Source organism: Eumetopias jubatus, unplaced genomic scaffold, assembly GCF_037043125.1.
Source record: "Eumetopias jubatus isolate StellerSeaLion01/CBP00866 unplaced genomic scaffold, mEumJub1_p1.0 scaffold_14, whole genome shotgun sequence".
Lineage (NCBI taxonomy): Eukaryota > Metazoa > Chordata > Mammalia > Carnivora > Otariidae > Eumetopias > Eumetopias jubatus.
Window position 1 is genome coordinate 71754035 of NW_028274820.1, and position 16231 is coordinate 71770265.

General features: G+C 36.7%; 1 protein-coding gene across 6 annotated transcripts in view; it reads left to right on the forward strand.

The window, feature by feature from the left end:
- ZNF277 (zinc finger protein 277) overlaps positions 1 to 16231 on the forward strand; it is a 105822-nt gene that overhangs the window by 57723 nt on the left and 31868 nt on the right. For 3 of the 6 annotated variants that reach the window (XM_028104827.2, XM_028104824.2, XM_028104826.2), the window contains exons 2-4: positions 2438 to 2639; positions 7880 to 7968; positions 8241 to 8323. In XM_028104827.2, the coding sequence (XP_027960628.1) occupies positions 2551 to 2639; positions 7880 to 7968; positions 8241 to 8323 (261 nt within the window). In that variant the 5' untranslated portion in view covers positions 2438 to 2550. The remainder of the gene's footprint in view (positions 1 to 2437; positions 2640 to 7879; positions 7969 to 8240; positions 8324 to 16231) is intronic. The other 3 variants (XM_028104823.2, XM_088018532.1, XM_028104825.2) reach the window with 1 other exon arrangement.

The window sequence follows — 16231 nt, forward strand, 5'->3', positions numbered from 1 at the left end:
AGGTGGACTACTGGGATTTGTTGGTGGAAGTAGTATTGCGGAGACTGCAGGACGCTGGCAGAATATACAGAAATTCAGTGTGGCTTGTAAATACATATGAATTCAAAATAGCACTGAGTGTATACATTAAAGAGAAACACAGATTTGGGGAAATGCCTTTTGGAACTGGGGGCAAAATAGTGTAGTGTTTGAATTTAGTCTTAAATTACTATGTTTATGCCCCTTGATTTAACAGAAAAGTTAAAAAACTCTCAGTAGTCTCATCTGTAAGATGGGGGTTATAAGAGTACTAAGTGGAAACGTAGCTATGATTGAGAAAGTGCCCTGAAGCCCTTTGCTGGTAATTTACAAATATCAAACACTTAGGGATGTTAACTCTTGCTATTGGTGATGATTAATACGTTGTTTTCTGTAGTCAGGCAAAATGAATTTACACATACATCATTCAAATTTGGGGAGAAGGGTGTAGGGTGGTACCTTTTATTTTCTAGATGGCCAGTAATGTTTACTAATGGTACCTTTATTTAGAATATGTTGTCTTTTGTTGCCCCATTCTAATGAATGTAAAATATAGTTTCATAAGTATATTACCTCTCCTCCCCCATCCTATTTTTAACATGAGGGTTTAAGTTCCTACAGAATTTAACTACAACTGAAGAACTATAGAACTCCAAAACTCCTTGCTTCCATTGTATAATTTAACAAATGTAATGGTAACACATCACTTTTGTTAATAGTGCTTCTTGAAGTGCTTGTGTATTTTAAATATTCTCTCCATTGTCATGTGTACCCTATTTTCACCTTTTCTGGTATTAAATAATTTTATGGAACTAAGAAGTTTAATTTAGCATACTTTAATGTGAGCAGAGTATTGAGTCATGTATTAGAGGACATGTCCCTTGGGACGCCTCCCCACCCCTAGGATAGGAGAGTCCTATCCCCATGCCCCCGCAGACCCTATACATTCTGTCTCTCTCTGTCCTTCCCACTTACTTGTACCGTCAAACAAGTTGCAAGCACATTAGCCTTGATAATAAGGATCCTATCATGCAATGTTAGGCAGAAAAGAACATCACTCAGTAGCTACTCAGCTGATTTTTGCGGAGTGAATGAATGCTTACCCAGTGCTAAGGCCATGGTCATTAGTGCACCAGTGACTGTATCCATGAATTAGGCAATTAAGAAGCCCTTTAGAAATAAAGATAAAAACAAGAAATAAAATTAGTAGTAAGCTAATTCCAAAGACATTTCTGTGGAATAACTTTCTTTTTTTTTTTTTTTTAAGATTTATTTATTTTAGAGAGGGAGAAAGAGAGAATGGAGGGGAGGGGCAGAGGGATAGGGAAAGACAGTCTTAAGCAGACTCTGCACTGAGTGTGGAGCCGGACATGGGACTCGATCTCACGACCCTGAGATCAGGACCTGAGCTTAAACTAAGAGTTGGATGCATAACTGACTGCGCTACCCAGGCACCCCGGAATAGCTGTCTTTCTTTATGAAGAAGATTCCCTGCCCTTCCTCAGATACTAAATGTCTCACCCTAGTTGCCTACTTACTACTCAGTAGCTTGCATAAGGTGACAGGTCCAGCCTTCCTCCTTGGAAGACTGAAGAGGGCTCCTGACACATCTGGCTGTGGTTTGAGGCCTGAATTCAGAACTATAGACCTTACACAGCTCAACTCTTAAAGATACCATAGATGATGTTAGGAAAATGAATAGTATCGGCAGGAAAAATGATTACCATGTATGTCTAGTAATCAAGCATTCATCTCTTTGTTCACAAGAACTTGAATTATGGTATGTAATTGTGTAACAAGCAAATGGTAGACATATATCAACATCAAGAATTGCCACCTGGGCCACCCAGCACGTGCTGTGTCAACCCAGTGTGAGAGCTGTCTTCTTTGCATGTGACAAATAATCAGAAACAGGAAAGAGTTTGCAGGTGCAACAGGAAGCAGCTTAAAAAACTGGCCTGGTATCATCTGGAGCCTCAATATATACCATTTACTTCCCATAGTGTGATGACTATCAGCCATAGGTCACAATTGCGCCATAGAACCTTAACCCAGCATGTTGCAGCCATCACCCGGCAAGTACCCCCGGAATTGCTGCCATTGGCCACTGTCCAAGAATGCTTGAACAGCTGCTCTGACAAATGGGTTTCCCCCATTCAAGCCGGCAAATGGGAAGTTTGAGCTGCTTTGCAACACTCCCTGCCTCTAGGTTGCAGAATCTATTTAAAATGATAATAAAGTATCCTGCTCTCTGGCACTGTGTATTTTTCATTTTGGAAAGACGTAAATATCTTTAGGATGCAGGAGGTGAGAAACGATCCTAAAGAGTTGATTTCAGCTTTTTCTTCTTCTTTTTCTTTTTTTCCTTTTTTTTTTTTTTTTTTTTCCCGCTTTTGCTTTTGCTTTTTCTCTCTCCCAGACAGTAAGGATTGTATCCTGGAGCCGCTTTCCCTGCCAGAAAGTCCAGGTGGCACCACCGCTTTAGAAGGTTCTCCATCTGTGCCTTGTATTTTCTGTGAAGAACATTTTCCTATGGATGAACAAGACAAACTTCTGAAGCACATGATTATTGAACATAAGTTGGTCATAGCTGATGTCAAGTTGGTTGCTGATTTCCAAAGGTAAATTTTGTTTTTGTCCATGAAAGAATTAAATTCAGTATTCCATAAAGGAAAGACATAACTTATAGGTAAGTTTATATATAAAATTATTCTTATGCAAATATGAACATTCACATTTCTTTTTGAAGCATTGTTGGGAATGGGGATCTTTGGTTGGAACCTGTCAGGCCAAAAGGGTATTGTGCAAAGAACTCTCCATTTAAATGCTGTGATGAGGTTGAGAACCAGAAAGAAAAAAAAGTCATTCAACAAGCCAAAGGGGTATAAGTAGACAGCTGTTGAGGCCAGTGAATGGGGTACTGAGAGGAAGAAGATGAAGAGGATGAAGAGCAGATAGGTAGAGGTGAGTGGTTGAGGAAATGCCAACCATGGGCATGTGTGAAATGTAGGAACTTCCCTTATATAGCCAGGACCCAAAGTGAGCTGAACTACAATTTAAGAGCACCTGACTTAGAATCTATACCGACAGGTAATATAAGCAATTATTAATTATTTTCTAATTCCTAATTCCTAGAAGTGATTATCCAAGAGAAATGCCTTTTCTTAAGCAGATGGAGTGAAGCACTTATGTTCATGTTGTTATTAGTTGACACTTGGAAGCATTTTCCATATACACAATAGCATGGTAACTAACTGGCTTTGTACAGTTACTGAAAGCATACATTTTGGTATATCTGGCCAGGACCCATTTTGAGATACTCTGCCCTGATTTCCCTACAAAACACTGCGGTAGCCCAGATGTTGTAGTATCTCTGCATCTAAGTTCTATATATCTGCCAGGCCACATCATTCCTAGCAAGCAAGTTCTTTCTTACGATGGGTCTTGCAAAGCAGCAAGCTGTATCACTAAGAGTAGACTATGAAACCAGGCAGGCCTAGGGTTGAATGCAGACTTGGTGAATTCCTGACCATGTAACTTCTAACAAACTACTTAAACCACTCTAAGCAGCAGTTTCCTCATCAGTAAAACGGGATAACACCATCTCGCATAAGATTGTTGAGTATTATGTAAAACAGGACATGTATAGCACCAGCTAGTGTCTGGGACATCTTTTCTATCCACCACATGGTAGCCAAAAATTTCATTATATTTGGATTACAAAAGATATATATTTGAAATCTTACTTTTCCACAACTATAGCTTGAGTTTTCTATAGGTATTTATGCTGTCTGAATGTCTAATTATTATTTGTCAAATACAACTTTTGAGAAAATTGAATTTAGGATCCTAAATACGCTAAACTTCGAGAATGAGTTTGTTTTTAAGTTGCCTACAGTAGTAATGTTAGCTATTCTCTAACCCTTCTCTCAACTGCCTAGCACTAATACAGAATGTCTGTTAAGTGCTTTCTGTATTATTATGGCCCCTTATATCCACTCGGCATTGAGATTTTTTAGTAAATTTTGGTGTTGCCTGGTCAGGAAGCAGAGATAGAATAGTGAAGGAGAGTTATATGAATGATATATGCTATCAGCTGATAGAATAAACCAATTACTACATAATTTCAGAGGAAGCACTTCATACTTCCCCTTCTCATTCCTTAATCTTTATTTTCCGTTAAAATATTTGTGTTTTTATATATATGTGTGTGTGTGTATGTGTGTATTTTGGGAGTATTCTCATACATGATTTCTAGTTGTATGTAGTCATGTCTGTTGGATTTGTTTTAGATACTTCTTAGGCTGGAGATATCAAATTCTTATCAAGTAACCATCAATGGGACTATCAAATGAGCTGTTCTTTGATAAGTTGTATCACTCAGCTTTTCTTTGATGTAAATCTATTCTTTTACTTCGCTTTATCATGTAAATGCAAATTCTCCCTCAGGAATTGGAGAAAAATAAGATGACCTGCCAGTGATGATTGAGATTTTTCTTTCTCCTAAATCTGTGAGGAATTTCTAAATTTGAGTTTGTATTTTCCTTTGTGTTTACGTATGATAGCTAAGTAGCTATATTTGTACTGACCTCTCTTTTGTATCTTTTGATATTAATCTCATCTGTATGTGGGCAGGAAAATCAAATTATTTACTAGGTCTCAGACTTAGGAGTCAATAATTAAATGTTGGAATCAGTCACCCTCTAAATGCAGTTATGCAATAAAATGGGTGCTTTAATTAAAAAGCAAAAGATACATAGCTGATATATATATAAGAACTTTCTATATAATAAAAGTGTGTGGTTAACATGTACTTTAAATTTGGAAACCCAGATTTTCCTTGTCAACCGTCCTCTCAGGAAGCTTCACTCTGGTGGTTAGTTCAGATTGACCAAGAATGTATGTGATAAACTCATGCTTTTAAGTGCTTTTTAATATATCCAGTCTCCTGTAGATAATACCCTCCTACCATTTAGGAAAACTAAAAATTCCTCTCCAAAAGAATACAAACATTGGCTCTGTGAGAGTTAAGTTGGAATCTTCTCAATGCTACAGGACTTTTTCCTAATGTCAGAAAAGTCACAGGGGTGGATATATGTGTTTGTGTATGTATAGATTTACGTGTGTGTGTGTGTATACATATATAACTTCTCAGAGAGGAATTGTTTCTTCTGAGTACAATAAGTAATAAAAATGATAAATAATAGATGAGATAGACTGACTTTGTGCTTTACAGGAAAGAAGCTATAAATTTTCATGTTAAATATATTTAACATTTTCTTTATTGGAAAAAAGTTAACAGTAAAACTTTCTCAGAATAAAACAAAAACAAAAATCTTTCCTTTCAGCCACTTAACGTCGTTATTTATACTGAACTATTGGTAGCTTTATTCAGTAAATAAAATTTTTCCAGAAGATAAATGCTAACTCCTTAATTCTTACCCCTTTCTATATTAAATTCCACTCATTCAGTGCTACTTAATTAGCAACCATATCTCAAATCTTTAGGCCGTTGTCAGTAAGTACACCAATTACAGTGAGGGCCTGGGCGGGCAAGATTACTAGAAGGATTTTTTTGGGAAAGAATTCAGTGAAACATGATTGAAATTCTTCCAAAAGAAAAAAGTATTTGCTAATGACCTAATAATTACTCTTATGGCTTTTTAATTAAGTATGAAATGCTTTGATAACTGTCCTCCCAATAAAGAATTCGTATCACGTATCATTTCTTGGCTGCCTTTAAATATTGAGTGATTACAACTGTAGCTTTAAATACACTAGAGTAGTAAGAAAACATGAAGAAAAGACATACTAAGTGATCCCTTAACATCGACTATCCCCCAGATGGTCTTCAATGGAACGGTAATCAGGGTGAGGAACCTCTCCATGGTTTATTGTAGCAGTATCCGTGATGAAACTCCTTAATCGAACTTGACTGTCCTGGTGTTTGTTATCTCAGCACCCAGTTCTGCTGTATGAATTTGATTAGTCATGAAAATAGATGGCTATGTAGTACGGTTTGGAAGAATCCGTCTTCTATTCCTGGCATCTCTAATAGAGGTTCTCCTGCGTTCCTTCATCCCTGGCACCACTTTGCAATAGAAAATATGCTGAAGGGAGAATAAGGAAGATGGCTGGGAGTGTCTTTTTTTTTTTTTTCTTATGTCCTCTCATGCCTTTTATTTCTCCCTTTTTCTCTCTCACCTGGTCTGGGGTTAAGTAGTGGGGAATGGAAAAGAGGAGAATGAGAGTAGCTGTGTAAGATACTGAGGAGTGGACAGTGCTGTCACTGCCCTCTGTGACCAAAGAATAATGTTTCTGCCTTTTGTAGGTACTTTTCTTCTTTTTGTGCCCATTGTTGGATCCGATATGCACTTGCCTTCTGCATCTGACACTTCTAATATGGAAGCCAACCAAGCTAGCCATAGTGTCAGTGGTTATGGTTTGAGGGTGAGTTGGAGCCTCAGATACATCATTTTTAGATATCTTAAGATAAGGTCTAGCACTATTCTATAAGGAAAGAGTTCTCCCCTTATTTATCCAGCCAGGTCAACAGTGTGGTTGTACATGAGAAGAAAGAACTAAAGCATGGTTTTATTTTCATACATTATTCTTTTACTTCTTTTCCTTGTCTAAACTCAGTCTTGTCATCTGTTTATATTTTTCTCTGTCACAGTTCTCTCTTTCTCTCAGACCTCTCTTACAGCACTTTTTTTTTTTTTTCAAATACGTGAATGCCCTTTTTATAGAGCACTGTGGGGTTGGGACATTAATGTTAAGAAAAAGGGAAAGAAGAGTTAAAAGGAGACAAAATAGTGAGAGTTGAAGGCTACTTAGAGAAACTTACAGGAATCTGTAAATGCTCTTCGACTCTTAAAAACATTTCTTGCTAACCTACTATGTACAAAACATTGCTAGTTGCTATATCAAGCCATTTAAAATGTCCAAATTTTTACTGTCTCTTACTAAATCTATTTCAGTAAGTCCCATCCCTTGCAGGGGTTTTTCTTTTTCTGCTATAAGTTTTTTGGGGTTTTTTGGTTGTTCTATGTATCAACCATATAGCCTGATAAACTGTCAACCTTTCCATGTCCCTTCTCCCCATGAAGGAAGCTACCTTCTTTTCTTGGTACCATTTATAAATGAGATTGCAATTGCCAATATAAATCTTGTTAGATAAACAGGAAAATGAACAGGTTGTTGAATCCTGTCATCTTACTCCTTTCATCAGACAGTGCAGGTCTGGGTGTTATGCTGTGCTTTATCATTTACCCAGGCTGCTGCTTCTAACTCCAATCTTTAGATACAATAATTGTAAGCTTGGCTATTTTTCCAAAAATCTGCCTCCTTTCAGACACACTGTGCACATACAAAATTTTTCTATCTTGTCATGTAGGTATTGAAGTTAGACTGACGTCTCATTGCGTATTTTTTTGCGTTCAGTTCTTTTTATGTATAAGATAATGACCCAGCTTTCAATTTATTGGAAAATGTGTGATAAGGCCTATTTAATCATTGTTGCATTTTAAATTCACATAAACTTAGATGTGATTTCTGAAAAACTTCATTATCACATAAAAATAATTCATTTTAACTTCCTCATATGTCTGTTTATTGAATTTAGTGACAGTAAAGTTTAATCATGTCCAAGCCTTTACAGAGTAATTTCATTTCATTAAATATTTATTTCATATTTCTACAATGCTCTACTGCCTTTCCATTTACAAATTTTCTAGCAGTTCTCAGTCAACATTTGATTTATTGTTTTGGGATAATTAAAATGGTCTTATAAAACCTTATCACTCTACAGTAAGTAGTATATTGAGTCTTCTTACTGTCCTTTCTTTTTGATTATTCTAAGGTACATTTTATATTGGAGGAAAAGGTTCACTGAACAGCCCATTACAGATTTTTGTAGTGTGATAAGAATCAATTCCACAGCTCCACTTGGTAAGTATACATCTTAGCTACCGTATTTTCCCTACAATCCAAAAATTCAAATGAATAATCTTACTTTCTTAAATTAGAATTCTCTCACTTTCATGATAGCTAAAATTAAATTGCTCTGTTTATGTTGCCTAACTTCAATAAAGCTAAACAGAACTATATACCAGAGGAGAGATCCTAATGGACATACATATATGTGTTTTTTAAAGGAATAAATCCTTCTGGAAAAAAATGATAAATATCATTTCTTATTTATTTTCCTAACCTCTCAACAGAAGAACAAGACAATTACTTTTTGTTATGTGACGTTTTACCAGAAGATAGACTACTTAGAGAAGAACTTCAGAAACAGAGACTGGTAAGAATGGTTTTAGAGGATGAATGTGTTGGAAATACATGTAAAGTCACTTTTGTTATTCTTTTTTGTTTGTTCTCACTTGTTACTCTGTAAACTTTCAAACATACACAAAAGAGATAATATATAAAGATCTTAAAACAGAAGATAAAGATACACTTGATTGAAGATTAAAGCGTTTCACGTTAAAAATGCAGTGAGAATTTTTGGCTTTGTTTTACTTCCTGGATTATCTCTAAAATAACAACAGAGCTTACACATTTTAGTGTAATTTTAGCTGCCTGGCACATGCTAGGGTTCAGCAGTCGTGGAAAAATGCCCTCAGCTAAAATTGAGTTGAATTAATTAACTTTTTTTCTCTCCTCTTCACTGGAATGTGCTATGCACTAGCACTTCTTTTATTCCCCTTTATGAATTCAGCATATGGTTTGATCATAGTAGCCTTTCTCATTTTCAGCTTTAATCATAAGCAAGCTAATTTGAAAATCTCAGCATTTTTGGTCTTAAAAAAGGTAACAACATATACAATTGTGAAAATTTCTGTTTTCATAAGTTGAACAGAAATTGGTTCATTTTTTAAAGTTAATAATTTTGTTTATAAGTATGCAGTTTTCCATTATTTGTGATTTAATCTCAACTATTACTTGAAAATGACTTGCTCCTCCTTTAGCGGTACCTTTAAGTGTTCCTTGTGTCTTTGGATTTGGCTAGATAATGTTATGACAGAGAGCTGTGATTTCATTGTTTTCTGCTAAATTCTCGAGACATCGAAGAAGAAAATAAATTCTGTCTATCATAGTCATAGCATTTAAGGAAGTCTCCTGAAGCATAATATATTTTGTAAACACCCCAAATGGTTATTTCTCACATAGGGAGAAAGGATATTGTTGGATGTTGCCCTATATGTCAGAGAAGTTATGCTTTTACTGTGGCAACAAACCCAGTAAAGAAACAGGACTTAAGTCTTTCCTCTTTCCCTATTGTAGTGTCTTAAGTAATCTATAAAACAAGGATGCATTTGCAGTCATATTATGTGTTTTGTTTTTGTTTGCTTGTACTTACTTATAATTTTTTATTGCTTTGAGTTTTTTCACTGTTGCTCACAGTGGCCTTAATCAAGAATGATCAGACTGACGTAATCCTAGTGTCCCCAAGGATTTCTTTATATCAAATGCTACTGCTTCAGCCCTTGCTATTACTCTATACACAGAATCTTTACTGTATGTCTGCAGATAGATGCAGTCCCAGAAATACTACATCTCTAAAATTTAGGTGATCTTTTAAGATTCGGACACCAATTTCAGCATGTGTTTTTTTCCCCAAACCACTAAGCCATTCTCCAACACCAGCTGGGTGTCCTATAGTTCAACTCAATTCTGACACTATCTCCCCAGAGATAGTATCAGATTCTACAGATTGAGGGCTCAGTCCCACAAAACTGTCCTCCACTTCAGATGATAGTTGCAAATCCAGGTTGTTACCTGTGCTTCTGACCCACTGACTGTAAATCAGAGGTTTCCATGACCCCCACCCCCCGCCCACCTTGGATTTCATTAATTTGCCAGAGTAGCTCCCTCTGGGAAACCAATTTACTCACTACATTACCAGTTTTACTACAAAGGCTATCAAAGAATATGAATCAATAGCAGATGAAGAGATACATGCATGGGATGAGACCCCAAGCAAAGGAGCTTCTGTCCCTATAAGAGTTTGGGGCCCAGCAAGACAGCACATGGACACATTCTGGCTCATCAGCCTGGAGGCTCTCCAGACCTTGTCCTTTTGGGATTTTTGTGGAGGCTCCATTACTTAGACATGACATTGGCCTTTGGTGACCGAACTCAGTCTCCATCCTCTCTCTCCTCCTAGGTGGGGGGGGGGGGGGCCTGCTGAAAATTCTAACCCTCTAATCACATGGTTGGCTCCACTGGCAACCATCCCTCACATCCTTAGGTTACTTATGTGCTTTCCAAAAGTCACCTCATTAACATGTCAAAAAACACTTTTTATAGCTCTGAACACTTAGGACTTTAGGAGCTATGTGCAAGGACAAAGACCAAATATGTGTTTCTTATTAAATCACATCACACCTTCTTACTAACTTTATAGTCTGACAGAGTGATAGATTTGATGAAAGTGAGTATTATGGCAGCGAAACAAAATGTGAAATTGCAGTCAGTTCATATATATGTATATATTTGTTGAATTCCTGCTTAACTAGATAATCATACAAAGGAAAAAATGCAAGGCATGACTCATGTCCTAAAAGAGCATAGAGTCTAGAGAAAAAAGGCAAATTTGTGTTCTTATCTCAGTACTGGAAATGATAGAATATCTTGTGCGGCTTGTGAAGAGATATTGTGAAGTAGATATTGCATGTAATACACTTAGTATCTGCCACGTAGAAAGCACTCAATAAAGGTTGCAAATAATAATAATACTGTGTATTAACAATGAAATGGATTTGGGCAATTGGAGAGTTGTGCAAATGGGAGGAAAAATGCATATGGATCTAAGTATTCAAGATGTCAGGAAAGTTAATTAAATCCAATCTGGCTAAGGTAGAAAGATTTTTGGAGGAGGAATATGAGATGGATTTAAAGAGGTGAGGTGGAGCTAAATTGTGGGGAACATTAACTTTGTAGTGATAAAGATCCATCGATGTGTCCTCATTGTCTATGGGAGTGAAGTGGAGAAAAGATGATAAATATAGCTGTGTAAAAATCCACTTAAAGCTGACAAACTCTGGCAAAGAGCAGACCGATGTGGAATTACGGAAAGAAGCTAGCAGTTACTGAGTGCCAGCCATATGCCATGCCTTGCCTTAGGTCCTTGCTTTATGTCAACCCTGTGAAGTAGCTATTAAATGCGGTTCTGTTCATGAGGAAACTGTCATAGAAAGACTCATTTGTGCAGGACCACGTAGTGAACAAGAAGCAAGATGGGGTTTTAAACCAAATGTGCCTGATGAGTGCCTTTTTAAGGAGTGCCATGCCAGTCTAGTAGTAAGTTACTCTTCTTACAGCTTCTCTAGACTCTGGGAATTGCTCTGTTGTGGATGCTCAGAGTCTGACAGGTCTGTATAGGGAAGGGATTCAGGCTAGGATTGGAGTTTAGGGAAAACAGAGGAGATTTACAATAGGCTGCCGCTGAGAATCATGGCTAGAGGATCAACAAGAAAAGATTTGCCAAATAGCAGGAAGACAGGTTGAATTTGCAGTCAGCCATTTCATCACAATTTTATGCTCTAATATGGAAGCATGAAGTTGGTGTGGGTGATGTTCCTTTGCAGTGGTGACAAGTTGTCTCTCTTTTATATATAATGAACTCTACATTATCAGTAACAGGCATTTGCAGAAAGAAGTCCGAATGATCAGATGGAACAGCTTCGAGCAAAAGTAATAGTACACCTTTTATCTTCTATCAAGGACAAGAACTTTTACAGATACTTTTAAGAATATGAATTGGTGTACCATTCCTGAAAGGTGCTTTGTCATTGTGTATTGGAACACTTGAAGAGATTTATGCCCTTGGTCCTTATTCTCCCTCTAAGAATTCCTCCTGGGAGAATCATACACCCAAAAGGTTAAGTCACCCACTCTGCCACAGCTTGGCAGTTTTTTCCTTATTTGTTATTGGTTGTATTTTATCAAAGAATTTCTCTTCATTCATCAGAGTTTCAATCTAGCTTCTGGAAAATGTAATTTAAACCAATTAAGTTGCATTATGGCACTGGATATATAATGTAATCTATGTTTAAGTGAACTCAGCTTAAAGTCAATAGGATCTCAACTCAAGTCCATGAGGGAAGGACCCTCAAACTGGAGAACTAGTGTGGCATATGCTTTCCTGATTTGCATTCATGGTAACTCATATGGATTATATTCTTTGGTATTTACTCTCTCATTTGAAACTCTCAATAAAGTAGTTAAATACTTTTGTATGATTTGAGTTCAAATTGACTTTGTCACTTCTTTGAGGGCAGGAATTATGTCTTATATTTAAATATTCTTCAGTAGTATTCAATATATTGATAAGTTCATGTTGGCATTTTCCCCCAAACTCCGTTTTTTTTTAATTCCTATTTCTGTTGAGTAACTGGACATATATAAAGTCTAAATGATTCACTTCAGGTTACCATAGTAGATTTAAGTCTAGAACCATATTTCTTTTTCCATTTTCTTCTAGACCTCACTGTTTCCTTGTGACATTTGTGAGATTTGTGTGTGTTCCTAGTTTTCTTTTTGAAAAGCTTGATTCCTATTTAACACTTCTTTGATTTTTTTTTTTTTTTTGTACTCGGAAGGGAACTACAGATTAGGAAAGATTCTTGAGAGTTTAATAGCTTGTATACCTTCCTTTCTTTAGCTTTCTTCTTTAAAAAATGTTCCCTTGGGTGCCTGGGTAGCTCAGTCAGTTAAGGACCCGACCAGTTTTGGCTTGGGTCATGATCTCAGGGCCTGCATCAGGCTCCACACTCAGGGATTCTCTCTCTCTCCATCTGTCCCTTCCCCCCAACCCCCCAACTTGAAGGAAAGAAAGAAAACCTTTTAAAAAATAAATAAAAATGGGAGTGCCTGGGTGACTCAGTCGGTTAAGCATCTGCCTTTGGCTCAGGTCATGATCCTGGGGTCCTGGGATAGAGCCCTACCTTGGGCTCCCTGCTCAGCAGGGTGTCTCCTTCTCCTTCTCCCTCTGCCGCTTCCCCTGCTTGTGTTCTCTCGCTCTCGCACACTCTCTCTCTCTCTGAAATAAATAAAATCTTTTTAAAAATAATAAATAAATAAATAAATAAAAATGTTTCCTTGATCTCATTATTCTACCTTAATATCATCCAGTGGCCCTTTACCCTCTTTTCTCTTCAATGGGTGTATATAAGTTCCTCAGGGTCATTCCCGCATCTAGGCTGTGCACTCTCAGAACTACTGCCGCTACAGATAGCTCAAATATTGGTGCTGGTGCAGAGTAGGCAGTCAGAATAAATACCTGTTGATTGAGTTCATCTACAGCTTTCATCCTGGCTTACCTCTGAACCCCAGTTCTGACTCGCCTTATGTTAAACTTCTCCATATGGATTTCCAGTCAACACCTTAAGTTGAATGTGCCTAAAACTGAACTTATTTCTTTCTCTCCTAAAATCTGTGATTTGCTTGTTTTCTTATGTAGTGGTACCACCATTCTTCTGGTCACTCAGTCTGGAAATTCCTAGGATCTTTAACTCCTGTCAGTTCCACTTCTGAGTCCCATTTCATACCTTTCTTTGTAATCCTCATGCCTTTTATCTTACCTTGCCTATGGACTCACCTCTCCAATCAGTTGACATTGCCTCCAAAATTTTAATATTAATATAATTTGGTATTTTAATATTAAAACATATAGCAGATCATTTTGTTCTGCTAACCCCTGCTGTGGTCTTTATCATCTACATATTTTTTGTTGTTGTTGTTGTTGTTCCTTTGTTTTTTTTTGGAAGTCCAAGTGACACACAATATTATAGTAGTTTTAGGTATACACCATAGTGATTCAACAATTATATACATTACAAAATGCTCAGTATTGTAAGTGTAATCACCATCTCTCACCATACAAAGTTATTACAATATTATTGACTATATTACCTATGCCACACTTTTCATCCCCATGACTTATTTTATTTTTTATTTTTTTCATTATATTGTTTTCTTTATTCTTCTTTTTTCTTTTTTTTTTTAAAGATTTTATTTATTTATTTGACAGAGAGAGACAAAGCGAGAGAGGGAACACAAGCAAGGGGAGTGGGAGAGGGAGAAGCAGGCTCCCTGCAGAGCAGGGAGCCCAATGCGGGGCTCGATCACAGGACCCTGGGATCATGACCTGAGCCGAAGGCAGATGCCCAAGGCCTGAGCCACCCAGGCACCCCTCTTTATTTTTCTATATGTTTGAAATACTACAAGATGTTTTTTTAATGTTTTTTAAATTTTATTTTATTATGCTATGTTAATCACCATACCTTACATCATTAGTTTTTGATGTAGTGTTCCATATCATCTACATATTCTTAAGATTTTCTGAGGTAAGCCTGCATTTCCAGTGTCGTTTATCTTTCAGTTACCCAGTGTCCAGTTCATTCATTTATTGAATAAATACTTATCTTGCACCAGACCGTGTTCTAAATGCTGCTGTTCTAGCAGTGGATGAAATAGGCCACAGTCCCTGCCCTTGTAGAGAATGCACTCTGGTGAAAACACTACTTGCCTCACATTTACTCAAATGTATTAGGTAATTTCAGGACTCTGCTTCATCAACCAGGAATGCCAGCCCCACCGGTCCACCTGTATAAATAACATACCCCTCAAGATATTGCTTAAATGCCACATTTTCCACAAAAGCTTCCCAGATGCCACCTATCAGAATTAATAACCTCTTCAGATCTCTCTTAATTTACTATTTTATTTGGCTTTTCCATTACAGTTGTTCAGAAATCTGTCTTCCTTGCTGGAATAAATGCCGCTTAAGGGTTGGGATTGTCCTGTTTACTTTGTATCTTCTCTGAACCTTGTTCATAAAGGTTTAACTTAAATTTAATCCTCAAGTATTGGTGAGATATGTCTATAAAACTGTATAGTCAGATCTCCCTGATTTTTAAAAAAGATATAAAATAGCAAGGCAAACATCTTTAATCACTGGGTTACACCTTAGTATTAAAAAACACTAGTTTTTCAATTGGCCTATAGGAGAAGATGTGGCATTCATAAGCTCTCAGTAGCAAGATGTAACTTTTAATTAAATTGGGATAAGGGGAGACATCCATTTAACTGCATGGAAGTTTCTCTTTTTTTTAATCACTATTATATCACCTTGAGCAGTCATTCATGACAACTATAAGTATTTTATGGCAATTAAAAAATTTTTTAAAAGATTTTATTCATTTATTTGTCAGAGAGAGAGAGAGAGAGCACAAGCAGGGACAGCAGCAGGCAGAGGGAGAAGCAGGCTCCCCGCTGAGCAAGGAACTTGATGAGGGACTCTATCCCAGGACTCTGGGATCATGACCTGAGCCAAAGGCAGATGCTTAACCGACCAAGCCACCCAGGCATCCCAAAATTTTTTTTTAACTTAAAAATGTTTGATTTTAATGCCACTTCATATATTCCACCTCTCCCCCCATAATAAAACAACAACAAAATGAATTTGTTTCTCCTACTAAGTTTTATTTTCCCCTCATGCCACTTTTCTTTATAGATTTTAGAGATTTTTAGTAAAGGGTTAAATTATTTTCTGTTAGTGTCTTTAAAGTAAAAAGTCAGTTTACATTTATACCTTTCTGGCCTAATTCCTACCCTTGTAGCATATGCCCTCTAATTACATCTAGAATAACTTTCGCAAGCATAATGTGATATTTTCCATTGAACTGTAACATTATTAACAATCAACAGAGATCAAGTTAGCTAAAATGACCACTGAGCAATTTTAGCCTTCAGATTAGTTAATGTTTCTATTTAGGAAATAAATACAAACCCAGTCTGAAACTATACTAAACTGAATCCTAAAGTTTACCACTTTGAACTCCTTTAACAGAACTTAAAATTTACATGGCATTTTTTTATACACATTGGCTCTATGAGACCAGTAAGACAGTATCATTATTTCTGTTTAGATGGATAAAACAAGGTCAAAATTGTTAGGAGAAATGTTCGAGGCCACAGTTACATACTGTATAAAATAAGAAGGGAAGCATCTCAAACTCCTGCTATTTCCCAAACCCCATGCACCATTCTTTTTCCAATTGTACCAGGATCCTTCATTCAATTTGATCTTCCCTCTGTAAGCAAAAGTGACATTTTCTAAATTGACATTTGTTACAATTAATAAAAATGGATGAGTAGGACATAGATATATATGTAAATAAATAATAGTGTTTTGTTTCTATTG